The 26296-nt window shown below is 34.6% G+C and overlaps 1 protein-coding gene across 1 annotated transcript in view; it reads left to right on the plus strand.

The window, feature by feature from the left end:
- Window positions 1–26296, plus strand: part of LOC131847466 (inverted formin-2) — a 155670-nt gene that overhangs the window by 115352 nt on the left and 14022 nt on the right. Inside the window, exons 4-10 of the mRNA XM_059197055.1 lie at window positions 13335–13443; window positions 14228–14308; window positions 16169–16328; window positions 17751–17784; window positions 23499–23637; window positions 24827–25006; window positions 25877–26003. Of these exons, the coding sequence (XP_059053038.1) occupies window positions 13342–13443; window positions 14228–14308; window positions 16169–16328; window positions 17751–17784; window positions 23499–23637; window positions 24827–25006; window positions 25877–26003 (823 nt within the window). The 5' untranslated portion in view covers window positions 13335–13341. The remainder of the gene's footprint in view (window positions 1–13334; window positions 13444–14227; window positions 14309–16168; window positions 16329–17750; window positions 17785–23498; window positions 23638–24826; window positions 25007–25876; window positions 26004–26296) is intronic.

Raw genomic sequence — 26296 nt, forward strand, 5'->3', positions numbered from 1 at the left:
GGACTATTTACTCTGTCTTTACCCTGCTTGTGGGGACTGGTCTGTTCGGGTTACGAACACTGATTAGACTATTTGCTTTTCCAATAGCATATGCTGGTTGTCATGCTATTCTCCCAAATTTTAATTTAAAAATGAATCTGTATTATTTTAGACATGTACAACATTAGTTTGTGAAGAATACAAGCTGAGATTCTTGTTCTTCACGTCTCGAAATCATTCCATACTGACGGTAGATTTGACATATCATAAGAGTCTGTAGTAAACCTACATGAATAAAGATATTTATGAATTTGTATTCTGAATTTTGAGATAAATTCTAACATACATGAGTTACAGAAAAAAACACGAATTGATAAAAGTCAGCCAAATCAGCATAAAGCTACAGATAACTCTGCAGCACTGATATTCTGTTGGCTCCTGTACTTATACTATGCTTATTACTAAAAAAATACATATGTATTAAACTTCGAGCTCTTTATCAAAACAATAATACATAAAGTAATAAAATTACTTATATTAGGATGCAGTACTATACATACATTACTTTTTTTTTTGTTTGGTGAGGTTTTTCCCTTTTCGGGGAAAGGCAAAAGAACTCAGCCTATACAGCCATTGTCTTCAGTAGTGTTTTCTTATTACATTATTTCCACTGTACTGTTCATTGTGATAAAAACTTCCCGCCAATCAAACGTCAAACGAGAATCAAGGCAAAGACATCAATGCCCAAACAGCCACATTATTGCTCTGTCATTGAATCTATTTCCTCGGTTTCACCACTCTGTATTATCTGTGTCTGTCTGTAATGAGTAACATAGCGTTAGACAACGTCTTAAAACAATCAAACGAAATATTCGTTTTGTTGTTGGACGAAGAATGTGTGAGTGGGCGATATAACTCGCTACCTCATTAGGCATGGTCCAAGTTTTTTTTTTTTTTCGGACTACTCTAATGTTGTTGGCCGCAGCTGGCCTTTACAGCTTCATCGGACGATAGGGCGCGAGTGCAGATGGCACTCCAAACCCGCGGATAGACTTATGGAGCAGCTGAAGGCCAACTCCCGCCTGACGGATACGACTTTAGTCTGAAGGTCACCGCTAGGAGTCCGAACCTCGGCTCTGGCCGTCGAATTGGACGGGTGATCAATCGGAGGGCATATGGTCCAAGTATCTATTTAAAATTAGACAGCCTAGCTTTAGCATACCACCTTACTATCGGTAGTCGCAGATTCGATTCCTCTACGACTATACAGTACTAAGATAAATTCATAAGTATGATTGTTTGAATTGATCTGGGTGAGTTTCGCTCTGGGTGTTTTCTATGTAATATATATTATATATATATTCCTATATAATATATATGAATGTACATAAAAAAATATATCAGTTGTCTAGTACCCATAATAAATTACTGCCTACAAAGACAGCTACTTGGTGACTCAACAAAGTGAAATAGAATAGTTTGGGGTTTTTAAGAAGGGTTAAGAACCCTTAAGGGTCGACAACGCGGATGTTACACCCAGTATTTCAGGCTTCCATAAGCTACGATATCCGTTTACCATCAGATGGGCCGTATGCTTATTTGCCAGTAACGAAGTATATAAAAAATAAAGCTACCCACGCTGTCCTAAGTACCCCTAAGGACTTAGGAGTCACTTAAAGGTTGCTGAAAACGAATTTCATGCTAGGGGACCCCTAAGGAGATGCTAAGAAGGAACTTCGTTAGATGTTGGTCTAAAATGGGCATTAGCACTTACCTATGGGGTTGTTCAAGAAGGCTATATTAAGGTTTCTTAAGGGTTGGCAACGCGCATGTGTCACCCCTGGTGTTTCAGGCGTCCATAGGCTAGGGTATCCGTTTACCATCAGATGGGCCGTATGCTTGTTTGCCACCTGCGTGATATAAAAAAAACTAACTCGCTAAATCTTACGTCTACGCCTATTACTTGGGACATACAACAAACTTCAAATAGCGATTAAGGACATCCACTAACAGTCTGGGACGAAACAAAAATACCACACCTCTTTTGTTATTATTATCAAACTAGCTGTACCCGCGACTTCGTCCGCGTGGAATTTAACTATATTTTTATAAAATATAAGTAGCCTAAGTTACTCCTTATTATATCAGCTACCTGCTAATAAAAGTCCCGTCAAAATCGGTCCAGCCATTTCCGAGATTAGCCGGAACAAACAAACAGACAGACAAAAGTTATAAAAATGTTATTTTGATGTATGTACCGTTTTTATATTCATATGCATGTAGTAAAAGATTGTTATTTCAATATTACACACAGACACTCCAATTTTATTTATATGTATAGATGTATAGATTGTTACGATCCTTAAAGTTCGGCGAATTGAGTTACCATTCATTCATTCATTCATTCGTAATATGTGCACCAGACTGACCCATAATATATGCAATTTTATTACTTTATGTATTATTGTTTTGATAAAGAGCTCGAAGCTTAATACATATGTATTTTTTTAGTAATAAGTATAGTATAAATACAGGAGCCAACAGAATATCAGTGCTGCAGAGTTATCTGTATAGCTTTATGCTGAGTTGTCTGACTTTTATCAATTCATGTTTTTTTCTGTATCTCATGTATGTTATGTGTCTATAATTGTTGAATAAAGAATTTACCTCAAAATTCAAAATAACTTTATTCATGTAAGTCTATTACAGACTCTTATGATATGTCAAATCTACTGTCATTTCGGAATGATTTCGAGATAAGAAGAACTGAGAAACTCAGCTCGTATTCTTTTCAAATAAATGTTGTACATGTTTACAATAATACAGATTCATTTTTAAACTCAAATTTGGGAGAATAGAGTGACCACCAGCATTTGCTATTGCTAAAGCAAATAGTCTAATTAGTGTTCGTAAGCTATTTCTATATCTATCTATCTATCTATCTATATATAATAAATTAGTGATGGTTGGTAGTTTGTATTCACACGTTTCGACTTGTAAAATGTGAACTTACAAGGATTGTTTAAAAGAGCAACACACAAGTTTCTTGCTTATTCTTCTTGTGATGAGACAGCTTTCCGAATAAGCGGTAGATAAAAAAGAATGTTGACTATACAAAAGTACATGAATTAAGTTTGTTTGAATAAATGACTTTCTATTCTATTCTATCAATTAGTTCAAGGACGGATGCCAACTATCCACTATACCAGTAACTGTAGACCACTTTTCTAGTATAATTAGATGGATACTGTATTAACGTTGCCCCAGTTATGTCCACTCTCGAAACTGAGAAATCTGGTGAGGTCTACTGCTACTGGACCTCATCTACACACCTCTTTTTTTATTATTATGAAACTAGCTGTACACGTCGTCCACGTGGAATTTAACTTTATTTTTATAAAATATAAGTAGCCTAAGTTACTCCTTATTATATCAGCTACCTGCCAATAAAAGTTCTGTCAAAATCGGTCCAGCCATTTCAGAGATTAGCCGGAACAAACAGACAGATAGACAAAAATTATAAAAAAATTATTTGGTGTATGTACCGTATTTATATTCATATGCATGCAGAAAAAAATGGTTATTTCAATATTACAAACAGACGGACCTCAGTGGTATAGCGGTTACACATACTTACTACTGATGGTCTCGGGTTCACACATTTAGATTCATGAGTATGATTGTTTGTATCGGTCTGGGTGTTTTCTATATACATTGTAAATGTATTTACAAAAACTATATATATTTAAGTATTTATATCAGTTGTCTAATAGTCATAACTCAGTTTGGGTGTTTATCCAGACAACTACAATCAGACTCATGAATACAAATGTTTGTACTGTGTGCAGAATCGAACCCGCGACCCTAGGAAGTAAGGCGATATGCTAAACTGCTAAACCGTCGAGTTATAAAATTAAATAAAAAGTGATACATGTTCTATAGCCGAAAGAAAATCTCCTCCGAAACGGCTATAACGATTTTAATGAAATTTTGTGTGTATATAGAATAAGGTCTCAATGATAAGGACGACCCACCAATATTTTTTTTGACAATTTATTTTATGCAATGAATAATACATGCAACTTTAAATTTTATCCTATTTTTTAGTTATATTAATACTTCAGTTTATATGGCAACATTATCATAATCTGACAAGACAATGATCAAGAACCAGCATAACAACAAGTCGCAGGAAACAATAATTGTTTATTAACAACTAGCGGTTCCCGCGACTTGGTCCGCGTGGAATTTAACTTTATTTTTCGAAAATAAAAGTAACCTCAATTACTCGTTATTACATCAGCTATCTGCCAAAAAAAAGTCCAGTCAAAATCGGTTCAGCCATTTAAGAGATTAGCCGGAACAAACAGACAGACAAATTGTAAAAAATGTTATTTTAGTGTATGTATCGTATTTATATTTATATCCATGTAGTAAAACACGGTTATTTCAATATTACAAACAGACATTCCAATTTTATTTATATGTATAGATGTTTAACTCGCTCAATAAACGTGTTATGACATTCCGGCAGTTGGTGTTTGAATCAGTGAACTGCGGTTAACACAATCTGATATGTTAATTATATTCTCAATTCACTTAAAATAAAGATATGTACCTATTTATGACGACCTCGGTGATCTAGCGGTTTAGCATACCGCTTTACTTCCGATAGCCCGTTCGATTCCTCGCACGGTACAAACATTTGTATACATGAGTTTGTTTGTATCGGTCTGGGTGTTTTCTATGTATATTTTTTTATGGATTATGGAATGGTGCACCTGCCTGTGGTAACGGTTTACGCTGACGAGGCACCAGTGGAGGATGATAAGATGAGCATGAGATCAAGTCAGTAAGCCCATCGTGAGAAATTCACCAAGAATTTCTGTATTAATTGTCCAGGGTTTTTTTTTGTGTATGATAATGGATTGGTGTACCTGCCTGCGCTATCGGTTTACGCTGGCGGGGCACCAGTGGAGGATGATAAGATGAGCACGAGGTCAAGTCAGTAAGCCCATCGTGACAAATTCACCAAGAATTTCTGTGTTAATTGTCCAGGGTTTTTTTTTGTGTATGATAATGGATTGGTGTACCTGCCTGCGCTAACGGTTTACGCTGGCGAGGCACCAGTGGAGGATGATAAGATGAGCATGAGGTCAAGTCAGTAAGCCCAAACACAAACAACTTCTTCTTGACAAATTTACTTGTTCTTGGTGACAAATTCACCAAGAACTTATCACGATGGTTTCCTGGGGGAACCGCGTGGAGGTCGACCTAACATGGTACATTGCTAGCAATGGGTACTAGCCATTACTAATATTCCCCTATCCAGGGTTATTTATTTGGTAATACACTCAAATCTTCGAAACAACATATTTCTATTTTATTTATCTAACAGCAAAGTTACTGAAACCCAGATCAACACAATTATATTAAAAAAAAACAGATTTTATCGCTTCGAATACACAAATGTTTGGTCACTTCAAATGGAAGGAGTCTTTGTGAGTTCTCAATAGATATAACTATCAGAATTTATTTAAATCTCATACTGAGATGCTTGGTCACGAAGTCTTGAAGGGCGACTGATACAAATCGATTTTCTGTCACATTTCCTTTCAATATCAATACATAGTCATTATAACAGTTCTTGCTATAGACACAAAGTTCAAAATGATGTGAAATGTGATAGAAAAAAGTAGCAATGCCGTAGGTCAAAGGTTCTCGAATTGTCTTTGAATGTTTTGTAATAAGGGCCTCCAAGTATTTTAGGGGTCTGTGTATAAAAACGTAAATGGTATCTTTGCAACTTGGTTATATATGTTAAGAGAATAAAAATAATTTTTTACTGCCTCGGTAGTCTAGCTGTTTAGCACACCGCTTTACTTCCGATCGATGGCCGGTTCGATTCCTCGCACGGCACAAACATTTGTTTTCATGAGTATTATTGTTTGTATCGGTCTGTTGTAGTGTTTCTATGTATAATATGTATTTATTTACAAAAAAAATATCAAAGTATTTATATCAGCTGTCTAGTACCCATAACACAAGCTCTGCTTACCGTGAGATATTAATTTTAATAGATAAAGTGATTCAAGAGGAAGGTTTATATGTGTAATACATGTACACTCGGGCGAAGCCGGGCCGAGTAACTAGTTACATAGTATAAAACAAAGTTGCTGTCGTTGTCTGTCCGTCCCTATGTATTCTTAAATCTTTAAAACTACGCAACGGATTTTGAAGCGGTTTTTTAAATAGATAGAGTGATTCAAGAGGAAGGTTTATATGTATAATACATGTACACCCGGGCGAAGCCGGGGCGAGTAGCCAGTAGGCTATAATTTATAAAGATATTATCTAAATTGAGCGAAATATAATGATGAATGTGGCAGTACATAGGAAGCCACTAATATTCGCTTCACGGCAAATATAGTAATTAATACATTTGATTTATGCTTAAATTTTTGCGTCTTAACAACATTCATGCATATAAGGATCTAAAACGCTCGTATTTTTTGACCTTTTAGATCGATGGATATTTAAAACTATAGTTTTATAGTTTATAGTGATATGTTTGGGAAACAACATTCATGCAAATGTTAAAACGTCAGTCATTTTTTTACCTTTATGGTTCTGCGGATATTTAAAACTATAGTTTATAGTGATATAATTGTGTTTTTATGGGTACCCGTTTGACTACTGCGTTGTGATCATTTTAAAGAGACTGCATGATTATATGTTTATATTGTCAGTTTGTTACTAGTTAGCTTCTTTTTTATTTTTATACGCGCGGGAACAGAAAAAACATCTAATATAATATAATATCTGTGCTTACGACACACAAGATTTTGAACATGATATAATTGTGTTTTTATGAATCTGCGTTTGACTACTGCGTTGTAGAATCAAAATAGACTGATTATATGTTTATATTGAGTTTTTTTTAGAACTAAAGATTATTTTTTTATTTTTTCAAAATTATAGTTAACTAGCATAGCATTAACACATACATACATACATACATACATACAATTTTGGATCACTCTATCTATTGCAAATTGCATTAAAAATCGTTAAGTAGTTTAAAAGATCTTGGCGAACAGACAATGGAGTCGACTTTATTTACTATGTATATTTTAACATTTAGCACGTTGAAGACCGCAAAATTTTATTGTTAACTAGCTACTCGCCCCGGCTACGCTCGGGTGTACATGTATTACACATATAAACCTTCCTCTTGAATCACTCTATCTATTAAAAAATTCGCCTCAAAATCCGTTACGTAGTTATAAAGATTTAAGCATACATAGGGACAGACAGCGACAGCGACTTAGAATCAAAATATAATTATTAAGTTTATTTGAATAAAGATTATTTTACTTGCAATCTACTTACAAACAACCTTTGAGTATAGAAAAAAAATGGTAGATGGCACAAGAGTAGTATAGTAGAATATTTGTAGGAATATATATAAATATTCATATAAATATAGGTAATAATAAAGGCAGATAATATTATACTAGCTACTCGCCCCGACATGGCACGGGTGTAGGTACATGTATTATATATAAAACTTCCTCTTGAATCACTTTATCTATTAAAGAAACCGCTTCAAAATCCGTTGCGTAGTTTTAAAGATTTAAGCATACATAGGGACAGACAGCGACAGCGACTTTGTTTTATACTATGTAATGATAATGAAGATATATAAGATTGTATATTTATTTATTTATTTCTCCTCAATTATTTAAAAGAGCAACACACAAGTTTCTTGCTCGTTCTTCTTGTGATGAGACAGCTTTCCGAATGAGCGGTAGATTAAAAAAATGATAACTGTGACTATTCAAAAGTGCTTAAATTAATTTTATTTGAATATATGATTTTCTATTCCATTCTATTTTTGGAAATAATATTAAAAGGATAGAATGAAGTGCTTACCGTGGGACTAGATGGCGCTGTGTTAATTGTCTAAGGTTTTTTATTATAATTTATCCATCTAGATATCAAAAATATTAGTGCAAAAAGTGCAATAAATATCAAAAATAATCTAAATATTACTTAAAATAATCTTATGATTGTAAATTAATAAATATATTTTTCAATAATAATCCTTATTTACAAAAACATAAGGTTACAATTCTGATATTGATCATTGGCTTCCAATTAGGTAGACCTAAGCATCGAAAACCAGTTACCATCTTTAAAAAAAGTGTGTAAATATTATGTCTAAATTTAAAATCATCAGTTCAATTAACTAATTATAGTCATAATTATCGGCTCAGTTAATTAAAGAATAGTATTTATTTATTTCTCCTCAATTATTTAAAAGAGCAACACGCAACCTTTTCCATTCTTCTTGTGATGAGCTTTCCGAATGAGCGGTAGATTAAAAAAAATATTATAACTATTCAAAAGTGCTTAAATTAAGTTTATTTAAATAAATGATTTTTCTATTCTATTCTATTTTTACAAATGATAAAAGGATGGAATGAACAATCGATTATGTACTTTAAAGAGTACATATTCGTCCTGAATATGTCGACAAGAGCCAGTTCCTTAGTGAGTCAAGGTTAACTATTTAGATCTTATCACAGATTAGCGTGATCTGCTCACTCTTGTATGGGCGTGTCAGTATAGCCACTGTGTATTTGGTCTCCTACTGTTCAATTGACTCAATATTAATACTCTATGACATCTTTCTAAAAGCGCATACAATTATAAAATAATATTTTTAAAATTAAATTCAGATTTTTAAGCTAAAATATATAACATATATGTTATTCTGATGTATGAGCTTATTACTGTAAAATTAATTAAAATCCGTTCAGTAGTTTTTGCGTGAAAGAGTAACAAACATCCATTCATACTCACAAACTTGCGTTTACATGTTATACTAGCTAGACCCGCGACTTCCTCCACGTGGAATTTAACTTTATTTTTCTAAGAAAAGAGAATTTTTCTAAACTAAAATAGCCTAAGTTACTCTTTATTACATCAGCTACCTGCCAATAAAAATCTCGTCAAAATCGGTCCAGCCATTTCAGAGATTAGCCGGAACAAACAAACAGACAAACAAAAATTGTAAAAAATGTTATTTTAATACTAAAATAACATTTTTTTAAAATTTTTGACTAAATATACGGTACATATACATATTCTAAGAAAGAGGTATGTAAATGGCTCCGATATACCTAGAACTAATATTGCATATTTATAATCGTGTTTCTACGAAACAGTGTATATATTTTATATGCAAAATAACTATATTTCATTATAAAACACACAAGACCGGACCAGTATCAATTGTAAGATGAATGAATATGTTATTTTATCGGATAATTTGACAAATCACCGCCAACTGGTTAGAGGACAGGTGTGATGTATAACAATGTTATATTTCGAAACACTTGCTGACTTAGACTTCATTAACTGAGATAAATAGAAAGAAAAATATTTATTACCAACCATATACATATAAGCAATCAACTCAAAAATCATTTATTTCATGTAGGATACAGGTTCCCGCACTTTTTTGTGTCGTAGACCCCTTGTCTTATTTTTTGGTTTTGGGTTGACCTTCCATTCTTACCTTATTCTACATAATTTTTTTCTAAATTTCTAACTGTAGTAAAGGTTAGTATTAAAAACGACGGGGGAAGGTGATTGCTAGTAATGTGGACTAATGATCCCATTGCTAGCAATGTACCATGTCAGGTCGACCTCCACGCGGTTCCCCCTGGAAACCATCGTGATAAATTCCCGGTGAATTTGTCACGATGGGCTAACTGATCTGACTTCATGTTCATCCTATCATCCTCCACTGGTGCCCCGCCAGCGTAAACCGTTAGCGCAGGCGGGTGCTCCATTCCATTATCATCCTCTAAAAAAAGACCGCTGTCGTAGACCCCTTGGAGTTTGTAATAGACCCCTGGGGGTCGATATAGACCACTTTGGGAATCACTGATGTAGGACATTTTAGCCGCTTGTGAGCGTAATTTTTCTCTTGTCTCAAGCTAAACAACGCTTGTGTTATGAATACTAAATAACTGTTGGATACATATAAATATTTTATTTGTAAATGTATACATAATATAGAATCTAGATATCCCGTGCAAACAATCATATTCATAAATACAAATTTTGTACTGTTCGAGAATCGAACCCGCGACTCCGCGAACACCGAAGATAACGCGGTGTGCTAAGCAGCTATACCACCGAGGCCGTCAATGTATCCACGAATCTGATCTGTTTCAAACTAGAATTTTAATTTTATTATAGTAAAAATATACAACACTAACTTTTGCCCGCGGCTTCGCTCGCGTTAATTTGTCCCCTTAGGGGTGGAATTTATCAAAATCCTTTCTTAGGGGATGCATACGTCATAGTAGCTTTATGCATGCAAAGTCTCAGCCCGATCGGTTTAAAATTGACAAAGTTTCATACAAACTTTCATCCTCTATTTTATCCCCTTGGGGGTAGAATTAATCAAAATCCTTTCTTAGCGGATGCCTACGTCATAATATCTACCTGCATGCCAAATGTCAGCCCGATTCGTCCAGTGTTTTGGGCTGTGCGTTGATCGCTATGTCAGTCACCTTTGAGTTATATATGTTTAGATTTATTTGAAAAGAATACCAGCTGAGTTACTCGTCAGTTCTTTTCATCACATCATTCCGAACTGACGGTAGATTTGACATATCATAAGAGTCTGTAATAGACCTGCATGAATAAAGATATTTTAAATTTGAATTGGAATATACCACATATAATGACATATCATAAGAGTCTGAAATAGACCTACATGAATAAAGATAAATTGAATTTGAATTAAAAACTTGCCTGCTAAACATTTTATTACACTTAAAACATCTTTTAAAAGCGACGAATGCTTTTAAGGTTTTATCTTTATTTACGTCTAAAACCGGTCGAAGAGTTCTGTATTTATTCGAATTATGCTATATACGAGTATTATCAACTAAATATTCTACATCGTCTTTTGCATCGTAATAAGTTATTTAAAACTCCAGTTTTGGAGTGTTTGTGATTGGAATTTATTTAATTAAAGTGGAGCCGTCTATTCTACGCATGATATAATGATTTAATAATAAACTATGATAATGGTATGGATGGTCGATGGTCCCCGCACTATATAAATTACAATTAAAATCAAATTAAAACTTAATACAAAAATAACAATAAATTTATAATTACATTAATACATACAATAAAAAAAAACAGATAAAAAAAACACCTAAAAGTTAATTGCTATGAATGTCCCGTATGGAATGTTAAAAAATTTGAAATAAACTATGATAATTATAATTCTAAAAGCCATAGTGTCTTTTAGAAAATATATAAATCTTTTATGTAATTTATTTTATACGTATTAGTGTTATATAATTTGTTCAGGTTCCGAACACTGATTACATTTGCTTTAGCAATAGCAGATTGTATTATTGTAAACATGTACAACTTTTATTTGAAAAGAATACGAGTTGAGTTTCTTGTCAGTTGTTCTCATCTCGAAATCATTCCGCACTGACGGTAGATTTGACATATCATAACAGTCTGTAATAGACCTGTCTGTAATACATGTATAAAGACATTTTGAATTTTGAATTTAGAATTTGAATGTATCAGATGAAAGAAATGAAAGAACTTTGTAATTTGGCTAAGTGTAAAAAAAATTACAATGAAACTGTTAATCACATAAGAGTCTGTAAGAGACCTACATGAATAAAGATGTTTTGAATTTAGAATTTCAATGTATCATAATATGAAAGAAATGAAAGAACTTTGTAATTTGGCTAAGTGTTAAAAAAAATTTACAATAAAACTTTTAATCACATAAGAGTCTGTAATAGACCTACATGAATTAAGATGTTTTGAATTTAGAATTTGAATGTATCATAATATGAAAGAAATGAAAGAACTTTGTAATTTAGTTAAGTGTTAATGAAGCGGAGGTATCAAATGTGTCTGATGAGTGAGAGGTGCTGAAGGTTTTAATGAGGAAAATACGGAGATTAAATAAAATGCGACTAGTATGACAGCAATATATAATAGAACGTAACAATAAAGAATATGTCAAAGAATATTATTATAAAATTTAAAAATAGTATAAAAACCTATCGAGGAGTTCGCTACAGTTAAAAAAAATACAATGAAACTAGCATTTTTTTTTTAACTTTAAATAGTATTTGAATCCTTTTATAGTATATCTATAACAACACATATTATTTGCCAAACTAATCCTTAGCATAGTGTTAGATATATCAACTCTATGTACTAGTAAAAGTATGTATTATAATAAAATAACAACTATATAACATTAATTTAACTATGTCTCTAACACAATTCACTTTAGCAATTAAAATACAACCAGCACATCCTGTGCTCAAAGACCGAATGCCACGGCCTTTTTTTTTTCGGACTACTCTAATGCTGTTGGCTGTAGCTGGCCTTTACCGGCTTTACCGGACGTTATGAGGCGAGTGCAGATGGCACTCCAAACTCGCGGAAGGACTTATGGAGCGGCTGAAGGCCAACTCCTGCCCGATGGATACGACTTTAGTCTGAGGGCACCACTAGGGGTTCGAACCTCGGCTCAGGCCGTCGTAATTTCGATTCCCGTTTGAATTGGATGGGGGATATCATGTTATTAATTTTACTATTAAATGAGATCGTTAGTATTATGTGGACTGTTAAACCCATTGCTAGCAATGTACCATATCAGGTTGACCAGCACGGGAAACCGCATGGAAATCATCGTGGTAAAATTCCATTTGCCAAGATGGACTAACTGACCTTGTTATATCAAATTCAAAAATCATTTATTCATGTAGATGTCCTACTGTAGGACTGTAGGACATCTACATGAATAATTGATTTTTTAATTTAAATTTAAATTCAAAAATCATTTATTCATGTAGATATCTTACTGTAGGACATCTACATGAATAAATGATTTTTTAATTTAAATTTAAATTCAAAAATCATTTATTCATGTAGATATCTTACTGTAGGACTGTAGGACATCTACATGAATAAATGATTTTTTATTTTAAATTTGAATTTGCCGCTTATGAACGTCAAATTTTTTTACATTATAATTTTAATTCTTTCAATACCATCCAGTTCAGTATATGGATCCAATTGAGAAGAACTGGCCAGAAACTAAATTTTTTTTTAAATGTTTTATTTTATTTTTTTAATAGCCAGTTTATTTACAATGTATGTATATAAGTGTCTATGTCTAACATGAACCGTTAGCGCAAGCGAGTGTATTTCATTATTATCGATAAATATTTAAAAAAATACACTAAAAGATTATTATAATTGTAATTTAATTGTTTCAGAGTGGTCATGGAGAGCCGAGTGGGCCTGGATTACATCGTGGAGCATGCTGAATACGCTGGTAAATTGGCAGCAGCCCTCACATCGCCTGCTGCACCAGTCAAGAAGCAGGCAAGTGTCCTCCACTGGTTAATGTTCAAATTCAAAAATAATTTTTTCATGTAGGACATTTTAGCCGCTTATGAACGTCAAATTTTTACAACATTTTTTTGTTGGCTTGGCATCTAAGAGATAATCGTCACCTCTATATATACTCTGCTAGCTGTTCCCGCGACTTCGTCCGCGTGGTTATTTAACTTTATTTTTCTAAAAGAAATATAGCCTAAGTTACTCCTTATTACATCAGCTACCTGACAAAAAAAGTCCCGTCAAAATCGCTCCAGCCGTTTCTGAGATTAGCCGGAACAAACAGACAGACAGACAAAAATTGTAAAAAATGTTATTTTCGTGTATGTAGTCTATCTAATTTGAAATGGCTGGACCGATTAGGCTACTTTTAATTTAGAAAAATAAAGTTAAATTCCACGCGGACGAAGTGGCGGGTGCAGCTAGGCTATAATACAATCTCTATGTGTAAACATAATACAATTTGGAAACAACAATTACCCATGGCAGAGGAGAAGATACACAGAGCAACCCTATGTCTGTATGTATATGTGTTAACTGTGCTTTGTTAATAGGTGATTTGTATTCGCAACGTTTCAAATTGGAAATGTAAAATTACAAAGATTATTTAAAAGAGCAACACGCAAGTTTCTTTCTCGTGCTTCTTGTGACACAGCTTTCCGAATGAGCGGTAGATTAAAAGAATGATAACTATGACTATTCAAAAATATATAAATTATTTTCTATTCTATTCTATTGTCCAGGGTTAATATTATTATATATATTCCAGGTGTTCGAGCTGCTGTCTGCATTGTGTGTGTATAATGCAGATGGATACGCGAGAGCTGTAGACACACTTGACCGCTATAAGGTGAGCCCATTATCAAATGAACTCTATGAAAGACGTGGAACTAACTCCTGATCAGCTACGAAATGAAGCGGTTTGCAATTAATGAACTTCAAGACAATTCAAGAGTAGGCATGTATAGTTCCCGAACTAGACCATTACTAGACGAACTCTATCCAGGACGCCGATCTAATTTATAATCATCTACTAAACAATTAGTTTTCCAGTTAATTATGTTTAACACAAACCACAAGAACGTTACTGTAAAGTAGACATGTGTAGTGAACTAATTCAGAATAGCTCTTTTTCAAACGAACTACTTAGCAGATCTTTCTCTCTTTAATTCTTTTGATAAAACTAAAAAAGTCTTAACAAGTAAAATGTCTGGCTAAAGAAAATAAAAACACATATTTGTAGACTTAAAGACTGACCAGTATACTGCAAATATTTGATTCGTATCGCATTGAATAACGAACTAATTCTCAGGAGCATTGCGAACTAAATTGAGTGGTCCCAGTCGCAAACTATTATGATTTATACACATGACTCTTTAACGTAATTTACTATAGAGCATACAATACTAACTAACTACTATAAAAATACTTAAAAAACACTATATAATATTTTCTAGCTATTCTAATGCTGTTGATCACTGACCTTTACATCTTCACCGGATGATAGAGGGCGAGTGCAGACGGCACTCCAAACCCGTGGAACGACTTATAGAACGGCTGAAGGCCAACTCCCGCCTGATAGATACAAGTTTAATCTGAATCTGCACTGATTAAACTTGTATCTAGGGGTTCGAACCCCGGCAGTACACACTTTGTCGTGTAGTAACTTGAACAGGTGCTTTTTACTCTCGTATTCTGATTCTCATTTTCTTATTAGCTCCTTTTTTTAATTTATTACTGTCTTATCATATTTCTGGGCTATAAAATTAGTAGAAAAGTTAACTGTGTAACTGTGAAATAACATAACTGTTAAAAATTAAAAAAACTACTTTCCCATTAACAAAAGGTACATAGCTAAAAATGGTAATGCAGTAGTAAAAGTGTTTTTTATTTTATAATAATATTAAAAACTAATTCATTTACTCTATTTGGCAAAGATGTTTTCTAAAACACATTATACAATTAGAAAACAAAACTGTATCGCATATAAAAACTCCTTAATAGCCATTTATGAATAAAAACTATACGTAACTACCATACGGATGGGTAAACATTACCCTCCTTTTAAGAACGTAGTTGGCTAAAAACAATAAATGTGAAATCGATCCGGATATAATTTGGGCCATAAATTATTGATTCACGCAATTGGATCATTTTGAGTTTGGCCTCTAAAAGGATAAATTAGTGTTGGCGTTACAAATTCAAATTCAAAATATCTTTATTCGTGTAGGTCTATTACAGACTATTAAGATATGTCAAATCTACCGTCAGTTCGGAATGATTTCTTTATAGTATCACAGAGCTATTTTTTTATTAGATTGATAAATTAACCAATATTGAATCTGTATAATAATGTTTAATGATTTTAAAAAAGAAAGGTGATACAGAATCAAAGAAAAAATATTTTATACCTGCGTGCGAGCTGGATAAGCATATACAGAGATTTTAATGGAATGGTGCACCATCCTGCGCTAACGGCATGGCGGGGCACCAGTGGAGGATGATAAGAAAATGAGGTCAGGTCAGTTAGCCCATTGTGACAATTTCAACAGGAACTTATCACGATGGTTTTCAGAGAACCGTGTGTTAGCAATAGGATTATTGACCATAAAACATAGAATTACTGCATTATAGATTAATAGAAGAAGATAAGAACCGACCACAGATAATGGAACAAGTGATAGATATAGTCATCATTATTTTTTTACAGACCTTAAAAAATGAGAGGTACCGTCTAAACGTGGTGGTTGAAGAGTTGAAGAATGCTGCCACCACTGATTACAAGACGGCGCTGGTTGCCTTCATCAACTGCCTCATCATCTCAGCTCCGAGGCTACCTGACAGGATCAGGGTCAGAAACGAATTCATTGGTAAGCATAAATTATTACATAGTCATAAAACAAAGTCGCTGTTACTGTCTGTCCGTCCCTATGTATGCTTAAATCTTTAAAACTACGCAACGGATTTTGAAGCGGATTTGAATTTTATTTAATAGATAGAGTTATTCAAAAGGAAGATTTATATATATAAAACATGTACACCCGTGCGAAGCCGGGGCGAGTAGCTAGTGAATAATTATTGTGTTACCCCGTAGCAAACCAATGATTAAACTAAACGCCTACTGAACTTAAATAGGCAAAACTTTGAAATAATGATAGGGACAATAATGGGCCACTGTTAAACAAACACTTGTACACAATATGTGCTACAGACAGTCCTCTTTGTCGGGGCTGCTCTGAAGCCGAGGAAACGGCCGCCTACATAACCCTGGAGTACCTGTACTGGCTCATCAACTCACACAACTTACATACCCCTGGAGTACCTGTACTGGCTCATCAACTCACACAACTTACATACCCCTGGAGTACCTGTACTGGCTCATCAACTCACACAAATCTTTGGAATGGTGAGGCCTCTCCGTGAAGCCTGTGAAGACACCAGCAGTCTTCTGCGCTTCTGGGAGAAGCTTGCCTAGATCCTTAGCAGGGATGTTATGGATATAAAATTTCGGATACGAATAGATTTCGGATATAGGAATGATTATTATACCGGATACGGATACGGATGCGGATATGAAATTATTTCGGATTATCCGCTAGTTTCGGATAATTTCGGTTACGGATATTATTTTTTTAAAGAATTTCAAAAGTAAAATACAAATAACTAATAAAATGGTTACATAATGTGTCCCAATTAGGCTCCGTCCCTATCCGATATTATCCTTAACTTTTATTTCGGATTCGGTTACGGTTACGGAGCTCCCTAACATCCCTAGTACTTAGTAGTCTCGTCTCTACACGCATAACGGTCCAAATGAGATGCTAAATGCGAGGAAGAGTCCAATATACAATACAATACAATACAATACAATACAATACAATACAATACAATGCAATGCAATGCAATGCAATGCAATGCAATGCAATGCAATGCAATGCAATGCAATGCAATGCAATACAATACAATACAATACAATACAATACAATACAATGCAATACAATACAACACCCGCAACTTATTCCCCGTGGAATTAAAATAACAATTTTAACAGACTAGTGGAAATGTATGCCATTCTTAATAAAACTCTAGCGGACAACCCGCCCTCCCCCGCCACTAGCTCATGTCGAGTACACTTTTGAATTGCCCCCCTTAACAATCAAATTGCCCCCCTGTAGAGTGTGGGCCCCATTTTGGGAAACACTGTACTACAGGTATATATGCAATACACAAAATGGAGGAGTTTTACTGTTTTAAAAACAAAATGTTTATTAAAATTATTCTACTTTTTGCAGGTCTCGATCTTCTGCCAACACTAAATAATTTAAGGTAAGTTTTAGTATTGTTCCCTCTATAATATGTGAGTTTAATAAGCACTTGACGCAAGCAACTGACGATATCGATGGTCTAGCGGTCTAGCACACCGCTTTACGACCGATGGTCGCGGGTTGATTCCTCGCACGGCACAAACATTTGTATGAGTATGATTGTTTGTATCGGTCTGGATGTTTTCTATGTATAATATGTATGTATTTACAAAAAAAAAACCTATGTACATGTATCAGTTATCTAGTACCCATAACACAAGCTGTAGCTAGCTTAACGTGGGTCTAGATGGCGCTGTGTGAATTGTCCTGAGATGATTATTATTATAACTTAGATAGATTAGATAGATAGATTAGATAGTTTAGATAGATAGACTAGATTAGATAAGTTTTTTATTTACGTTAAAAAATCACATTTTTTTGCCTATAGTGCATACGCAAAAAAATATGAATTTGTCAATTATTACGTTTACCATCACGTCGACAGTTCTGCTAAACCCAACTGAGATAATACCGTGAAGTGTATATTTTATTTATATTTTTATACTACGATGGTGGCAAACAAGCATACGGCGCATCTGATGGTAAACGGATACCGTAGCCTATAGACGCCTGATATACCAGGGGTGTCACGTGCGCGTTGCCGACCCTTAAGAAACCTTAATATACCCTTTTTGAAAACCCTCATGCTGTAGTCTCTCAAGAGAACTACGGCAGGTAGTTCATTCCACAATGTAAGTGTACACGGGAGGACGCTACTCTGGTACCGCAATGTCCGAGACCACTTAGGTTCCAGCGAGTGGGGATGAATCTCTGTCGATGGCAAGCGATGTGACGGTAAAATATTGTGGTGTATATTCTAATTGTCTATGTCTCTAAACTGGGCGGTAAGTATATATATATATATATTAATGTAAAACATTTGACATTCATAAGCGGCTAAAATGTCACCAATCAATTATTTTTTAATTTCAATTTAATATTCATTACAAGTCCACGAAGTTAAATAGTTTTCTTTTTAGTTTCCTTTGTTATATATTGGTTATATGAAAGATATATTAATTTTAAAAGATTTAACTAAATTATTAACAACGGAACGAATCGGTTTCAGGTCGCTAAAAACCCATAGCAAATTAAGACAACGACTGGTCGCCATAAAACCATATTATTACACCAATAAAAAACATCAGCTGTATTTTATAGCGTTTTTTTTGACACTCAATATATTTTTTTGCGTGTTACGCTCCATGGAGTTGTTGTAATCAAATCATTCTGTAGTTAACATAGAAAAAAAAAAGATAAAAGATAAAAAAAAAGATAATATAGAAAAAAAAAGCTAAAATAGATGTATTAAGTTGCATTTCTGAGATTGCAGGCAACACTTGTAATAATAATTACATAGTATAAAACAAAGTCGCTATCGCTGTCTGTCCGTCCCTATAATACATGTACACCCGAGCGAAGCCGGGGCGAGTAGCTAGTCTAATATATAAAATTCTCGTGCCACAGGTTTCGTGTTTATACTACTCCATAACGGCTTGACCGATTTTGATGAAATTTTGTATGTATATTCCGTATGTCTGAGAATAGGTTAGTTATAAACTAATTTCTATACCCCTAAGTGTTAAGGCTGACACCAAAATATTTTTTTTTATTTTTCAAATACAACCTTAAATTTTCACCTTTCTATCACCAACCCCTATTTTTTAATAGCGATATAATTTATATGGCAAAACAACGTTTGCATGGTTAACCATACAATAACTAACTATATATATATATATACATATACCTACAGGTTGGAATTATTCAAAAGTGGTTACTAATACACTTGCCGTATTTGGCACGGTCGGCTGCGCCCACGCATCTGTCAACCTTTATCTGCGTTTCAAACGACTCTTTAGAGGGACAATAAATTTATTTTAGGTTTTATAAAGATCGCTCTACAACACACGGTTCTTGTAGTTTTAATAATGTGATTACACTACATAATAATCGACTTTGATCAAATTATTAAGGGTAATTTATTCCCATTTTCTTTTCTGGATGACAATGGAATGATGCACCCGCCTGCGCTAACGGTTTACGCTGGCAGGGCACCAATGGAGGATGATAGGATGAACATGAGGTCAGATCCGTAAACCCATCGTGACAAATTCACTAAGAATTCATTACACGATGGTTTCCAGGGGGAACCCCCTCCCCTAGTTTCAGTTTAAAAAAAAAATATTCGTAAAACATGCGCGATTATATATAAAAACAATTAGGTACAGCATGGATTTGTCTGACATGTTTAGGCTAGCTGTTATAGACATACAAATAAAAATCTTTGAATTTAACACGTTATAGATCGCATGCCCACCGGTGGGTCACTCCGCAATGAAAGCAAATTTACACGTTGGGATCGGGAGATCACCCGTGGGCAGTTTAATTGACATAAATCTGGGGGTTAAATAATGTCTACCTAAACTTATTGTACACTAAAAACATATTTCAAAAAATAATATACGTAATTAAGAATAAAAAAAAATGGATCCTATGTTAAAATTATACATAACTAACTACTCGCTCCGGCTTCACACGGGTGTACATGTATTATATATATAGACCTTCCTCAATATCCTTGTTTTAAAGATCACTCTTTGTTTTATCTGTTAAAAAAACCTTGAATCACTCTATCAATTCAAAATCCGTTGCGTAGTTTTAAAGATTTAAGCATACATAGGGACGGACAGACAGCGACAGACTTTGACAGCGACTTTGTTTTATACTTCAAAATCCGTTGCGTAGTTTTAAAGATTTGTAGGGACGGACAGACAGCGAAAGTCAATCTTTAATAATAAATAGACTCCACTGTCTGTTCAGTAAGATCTTTTGAGCTACGTAACTTAATTAGTATTTTAATGTAATTTGTAATAGATAGAGTTATTCAAAAGGACTGTATGACTGTCCAATTCAAACGGCGATCGAAATTACGACTCCCTGATCCTAGCGACGCCCTCAGACTAAAGTCGTATCCGTCAGACGGGAGTTGGCCGCTCCATAAGTCCTTCCGCGGGTTTGGAGTGCCATCTGCACTCGCCCCCTACCATCCCGTGAACCTTTAAAGGCCAGCAGCGGCCAACAGCATTAGAGTAGTCCGAAAAAACATGTAAATATATATAATACTAGCTGTTCCCGAGACTTCGTCCGCGTGGAATAAAACTTTATTTTTCTAAAATAAAAGTTGCCTAAGTTACTCCTTAATACATCAGCTACCTGCCAAAAAAAGTCCCGTCATAATCGGTCCAGACATTTCAGAGATTAGCCGGAACAAATAGACTGACAGGCAGACAGACAAAAATTGTTAAAAATGGTTACGTCAATATTACAAACAGATACTCCAATTTTATTTATATCTATAGATTAGTATGACGAGTGTGCATGGCAATAGTTGTTCATGCACTGAATTTTCATTTAATGTTGGACATAGACACCTATATAAATATACATTGTAAATAAACTAGCTTTAAAAAAAAAAAGTAATTCAATTGAGTTTCTTGACAGTTCTTCTCAATTGGATCTATATACCGAACTGGACGGTAGGGAAAAAATAAAATTATAATGTAAAAATTTGACGTTCATAAGCGGATAAAATGTCCTACATGAATAAATGATTTTTGAATTTGAATTTGAATTTGAATATGGAAGTTAGTTGGATACTAAGTTATGAGAGTAAAGTTGAAAGACTAATAAGACGGTGGGCTGATGATATTGTGGACTATATAGGAAAAGACTGGTTAGCTATAGGAAAAAACGAGACGAGAGAATATTGGAAAAAGATAGATGATGCCTTCACCCAAAGAGGGGTCCATATCCACAAATAGATAAAAAAAACTAACAATTTCTTTTTTTATTTGTACAAACTTCTGGATGGTTATGGAAATAAAAGGGTTTATTATTATTATTATCATATTCAAACTATAATAATAATAATAATAACGTCCTCTCAACTACAGGTGTCATACCGAAACACATGCATCAGACATTAAATACCCTGAACTTGCCCCCTAATATATACTGCCAACTACAGAAGGCTGTAGTTCTAAACACATGCCGGATTGTTAGAAAGTTTCTACAGACAGATTAGGCCTACATTTGTATATCCACCTGATATAGAACATTGTTATGTACTTGGCTTAGGCCCGTACATAACAAGATTACCGGCGAAAGTCGAGAAAAAATAATATAAAAAAATAATAATAATAAAGCCTTTTATTATTATTATTATTATACAGAAGTTTGTACAAATAAAAACAGAAATTATTAGTTTTTTTTTTGTTCAAAAACATACATATATTAAAATATGTTATTAATTTTCAGATCCTGTTCTGATGTTTATAATAACATATTACTCATTAATTACAATATTTCTTGTATGAAAATTAACGAATCGGTTATACATTAATAATCATATTTTATTAATATTTATGGTCAAACTTCTTTTTGTTGAACATAAATCAGTGTTCAGGTGATCATTTACAACTGCCTACAACAAGATTAACATCATTCAAATAAAAAAAATTAAGCGATCACAAACTCTTTTAAATTATTCCATACTAGTTGTATACCGCGGTAACAACCTATATTACTCACTGATTTAATAACCTTATATATAAAATTCTCGTGTCACAATTTTCGTTCCCATACTCCTCCGAAACGGCTTGACCGATTCTCATGAAATGTTGTGAGCGTATTGAGTAGGTCTGAGAATCGGCCAACGTCTATTTTTCCCCCTAAATGTTAGGGGTAGTCCACCCCTAAATCTTTATTTTAAGGCAAAACAATGTTTGCCGGGACAGCTAGTATAATATAAATTCATAATATTACTAATATTTCTTCTTTCTTTTCTAATAATCTAAATATATATAACTCAAAGGTGACTGACATAGTGATCTATCATCGCACAGCCCAAACCACTGGACGGATCGGGCTGGAATTTGGCACACTGGTAGATGTTATGACGTAGGCATCCGCTAAGAAAGGATTTTGATTAATTCTACCCCCAAGGGGATAAAATAGGGGATGAAAGTTTGCATGAAACTTTGTCAATTTCAAACCAATCGGGAGACTTTGCATGCATAAAGCTACTATGACGTAGCATCCCTTAAGAAAGAATTTTGATAAATTCCACCCCTAAGGGGATAAATTAACGCGAGCGAAGCCGCGGGCAAATGCTAGTATAATATAAATTCATAATCTTACTAATATTTCTTCTTTCCTCGTGTATATATATATATATATAAACACGAAGTAGTCTACTGAATACCTGGCTGACTAGTGTCCATAGGGATTTGAAGGAGTTAGGCCTGTCAAATGACGTAAATTTTACGTTAGGAAAATCTTTATAGAGCTCTACCGCCTTAGGGGCCAGACGAGTCCCCATTTGGCCCCAAAGCCGGTAGAGCTCTAAAGATTTGCCGGATTCTTAACGTCCAAACCTGACGGCTATTACTCCTCGTCTACATATTTCCGTGCCAATGGGATCGTACTAGGCATTCACCAAGACCACGGGTATGGTTCCCATCGAAGGGACCTTTCATCTAGCCGAGTAGAGAATAGCTGCATGCCACCTTCAAACTCTAATGCTTCACCGGTGAGGACTATTGGATCCCTACGCCCTCAATGAAAGAATTAACAGAATAAACCACGATCCTAAACTGTTTAATTTAATTACAGACACGAAGCAGCAAGTCAGCCAGACCTTGGCGTCCAACTCGATGTGTTCGAGGAACAAAGGGAGAGCGACGAAGCCCAAGGACCAGGAGGGATCAATCTCAATTCACACCTGGATGTATTCTACGCAATACTCAAACAGGTAGACTCTACTGTAAATATTATCTACGGAACACCGTACAATAATATATGTTCATATAAATGACTTATTTACTAAATAGTATTATAATAAAACCACCCTGTATTTATAAGTAGTCATAATGAGACGTATCTTTTATCAATAACATTATCATTCTATCACTATCAACTAAGTGTAGGAAGCTACACCTATTTCTTTGGTCCTTCGAGCCGGATTAATCGAGTTATAAGTGTTTTTCGCTGTTGATCATGAATGTAATGTTAACCAACATTTATTTAAAAGAGCAACACGCAAATTTCATGCTTATCTTCTTGTGATTAGTCAGCTTTCCGAATGAGCGGTGAAATAAAAAAAATATTATATGATTTTTCTGTTAACGGGATATTATTTTAGAGCTTCATAAGGCAATAACATAAACTGTTTTTCACGATTGATTATTTGTACACATTTAAATGAAATATTTACCACAATTACATTATTGAGCGCCCGATATTTCGACGTTGTTATAGATCACTGATCTACTCAATCTTACCACAAATATTTTATCAAATTAGTTGTTATTTTACGTACATTTCATTTCGGAAATGCTGTTTGGTCGCTGAACAGTCTACACTAGGCTTCCGAGCTATATCCGAACTGTATTCATGATGATGATGCCTGATGATCGTATCGACACGTATCGCAATATGAGTCGAATAGAAGTTCGTAACGCTTCCGGTAACGGTGGTTTCTGGTTGCTGGTGAATGGTAGCGAAATTAAACAAAATAATATACACTAAATAATAAATATTATCTACAGGACACCGGCATCTTCAATTTATGAAAAGAACCGCTGAAATTTATCAGTAACAAAATATCAATCTAAGTATAATTTTTCCAATGTACGAATGCAGTACATTCATTCATAATTTAAGAGCTGTGCTCTTGTTGGTGGAGCTCCCGCCACCTTCCACAATCTTCTATCAGGCCTTTTAGCTGTTGATACGACACGACTCCAACTTTTTATTTAACTTGCTTGATATAGCTGTGTCTTGGTCCCCTTCCTCTCTATTTTCTCCATCTCCATTTATATTCTCCATCTATTTTTTTTTCAATAATGGTATTAAATAGTTCGTCGTGTTCTATCAACTGCCCCAATATTTTCCCCTGCCTATGTATGAATGCAGTACAAGAGTTTAAATTTAATTTACAGGTAGCAGATACACCTCAAGAGATACCGTTCTTGAGCATTCTGCAGCATCTTCTGCGTATAGATCCTAAGGAACCTGTCAGCGATATAGTATGGGATACAGCAGAAACTCTAGTCCACCGAGCCACATTGTTGGAGAGCAGGGAAGATGCTGCGAAACTCCTCAGAGCTCCTAGTGTACAGGTTTGATTATTGTCAAAATTATATTCTCACTAAGAGGAGAAGACTCTTCATTTAACAGTCTTTGTTTTGGTAGAAGTTTTATTTCATTTGAAGTCATTATTACATATTAAAACAAAGTCACTTTCGCTGTCTGTCCGTCCCTATGTATGCTTAAATCTTTAAAACTACGCAACGGATTTTGAAGCGGTTTTTTAAATAAATAGAGTGATTCAAGAGGAGGGTTTATATATATAATACATGTACACCCGGGCGAAGCCGGGGCGAGTAGCTAGTCATTAATAATTAACGGTAGAGGGTGTTGAAATTTTCCGACCACAACCTAAAGATGGCGACACTCGTCAAGAAAGCTAGTGTGCGTATATTTTAACAATAACTCATCAAAGTTTCTGCTATTTTGGATGAGCAGTTTTTAGTTGTTGTTTATATGTAAATTATTATCACTATTAAAAAATAGGGGTTGATGGTAGAAGGGTGAAAATTTCGGATTGTATGTTTAACTTTGGGAGGGTCATCCTTATTATCACTGTGAAAAAAATAGATCTACCAAGTATACACATAAAATTTCATCAAAATCGGTTCAATAGTTTAGGATTCTTCTTTAATACAATGATAGTAGGAAACAAGCATGCGGCCCATCTGATGGTAAACGGTTAATATAGCCTATAGACGCCTGAAACACCAGGGGTGTCACGTATGCCTTAAGTAACCTTAATATATTCTTGAAAAACCCCATGCTGTAAGCTCTGGAGAAAACCTCGGCAGGTAGTTCATTCCACAATCTAAGTGGACGCGGGAGGAAGCTCCTCTGAAATCGCACTGTCCGATTCTCTCGCGGACTAACATGACCCGATATTTTTATGTATATTCTAGGCAAAAATGGGATGTGCATGTCAGCACAGAGATGTATCCGCGGCTGGCAGGAAGCAGAGTCTGCAGCGGGCACTATCCCCCCCGCCTCCGCCCCCGCCCCCCGCGCCCGTCGCTCCACCCATGGCAGGTAAACAATTTTTTTTAAATATCTTAAACTATTATATATTTTATTCTTATTTAAGCCTTTTAAGAAGAATGCTTGTGTTATGGATACTAGACAATTGATACAAATACATAGTTATTTTTTCGTAAATACATACCTACAAATTATACATAGAAAACACCCAGACAAACAATCATACTCATGAATACAAATGTGTGTGCCGTGCGAGGAATCGAACCCGCGACCATCGGACGTAATGCGGTGTGCCAGACCGCTAGACCACCGATGTCGTCAAATTATGATGATATCTGGTAAAT

The sequence above is a fragment of the Achroia grisella genome, unplaced genomic scaffold (assembly GCF_030625045.1).
Source record: "Achroia grisella isolate CSIRO2021 unplaced genomic scaffold, CSIRO_AGI_Agris_v1 utg537, whole genome shotgun sequence".
Lineage (NCBI taxonomy): Eukaryota > Metazoa > Arthropoda > Insecta > Lepidoptera > Pyralidae > Achroia > Achroia grisella.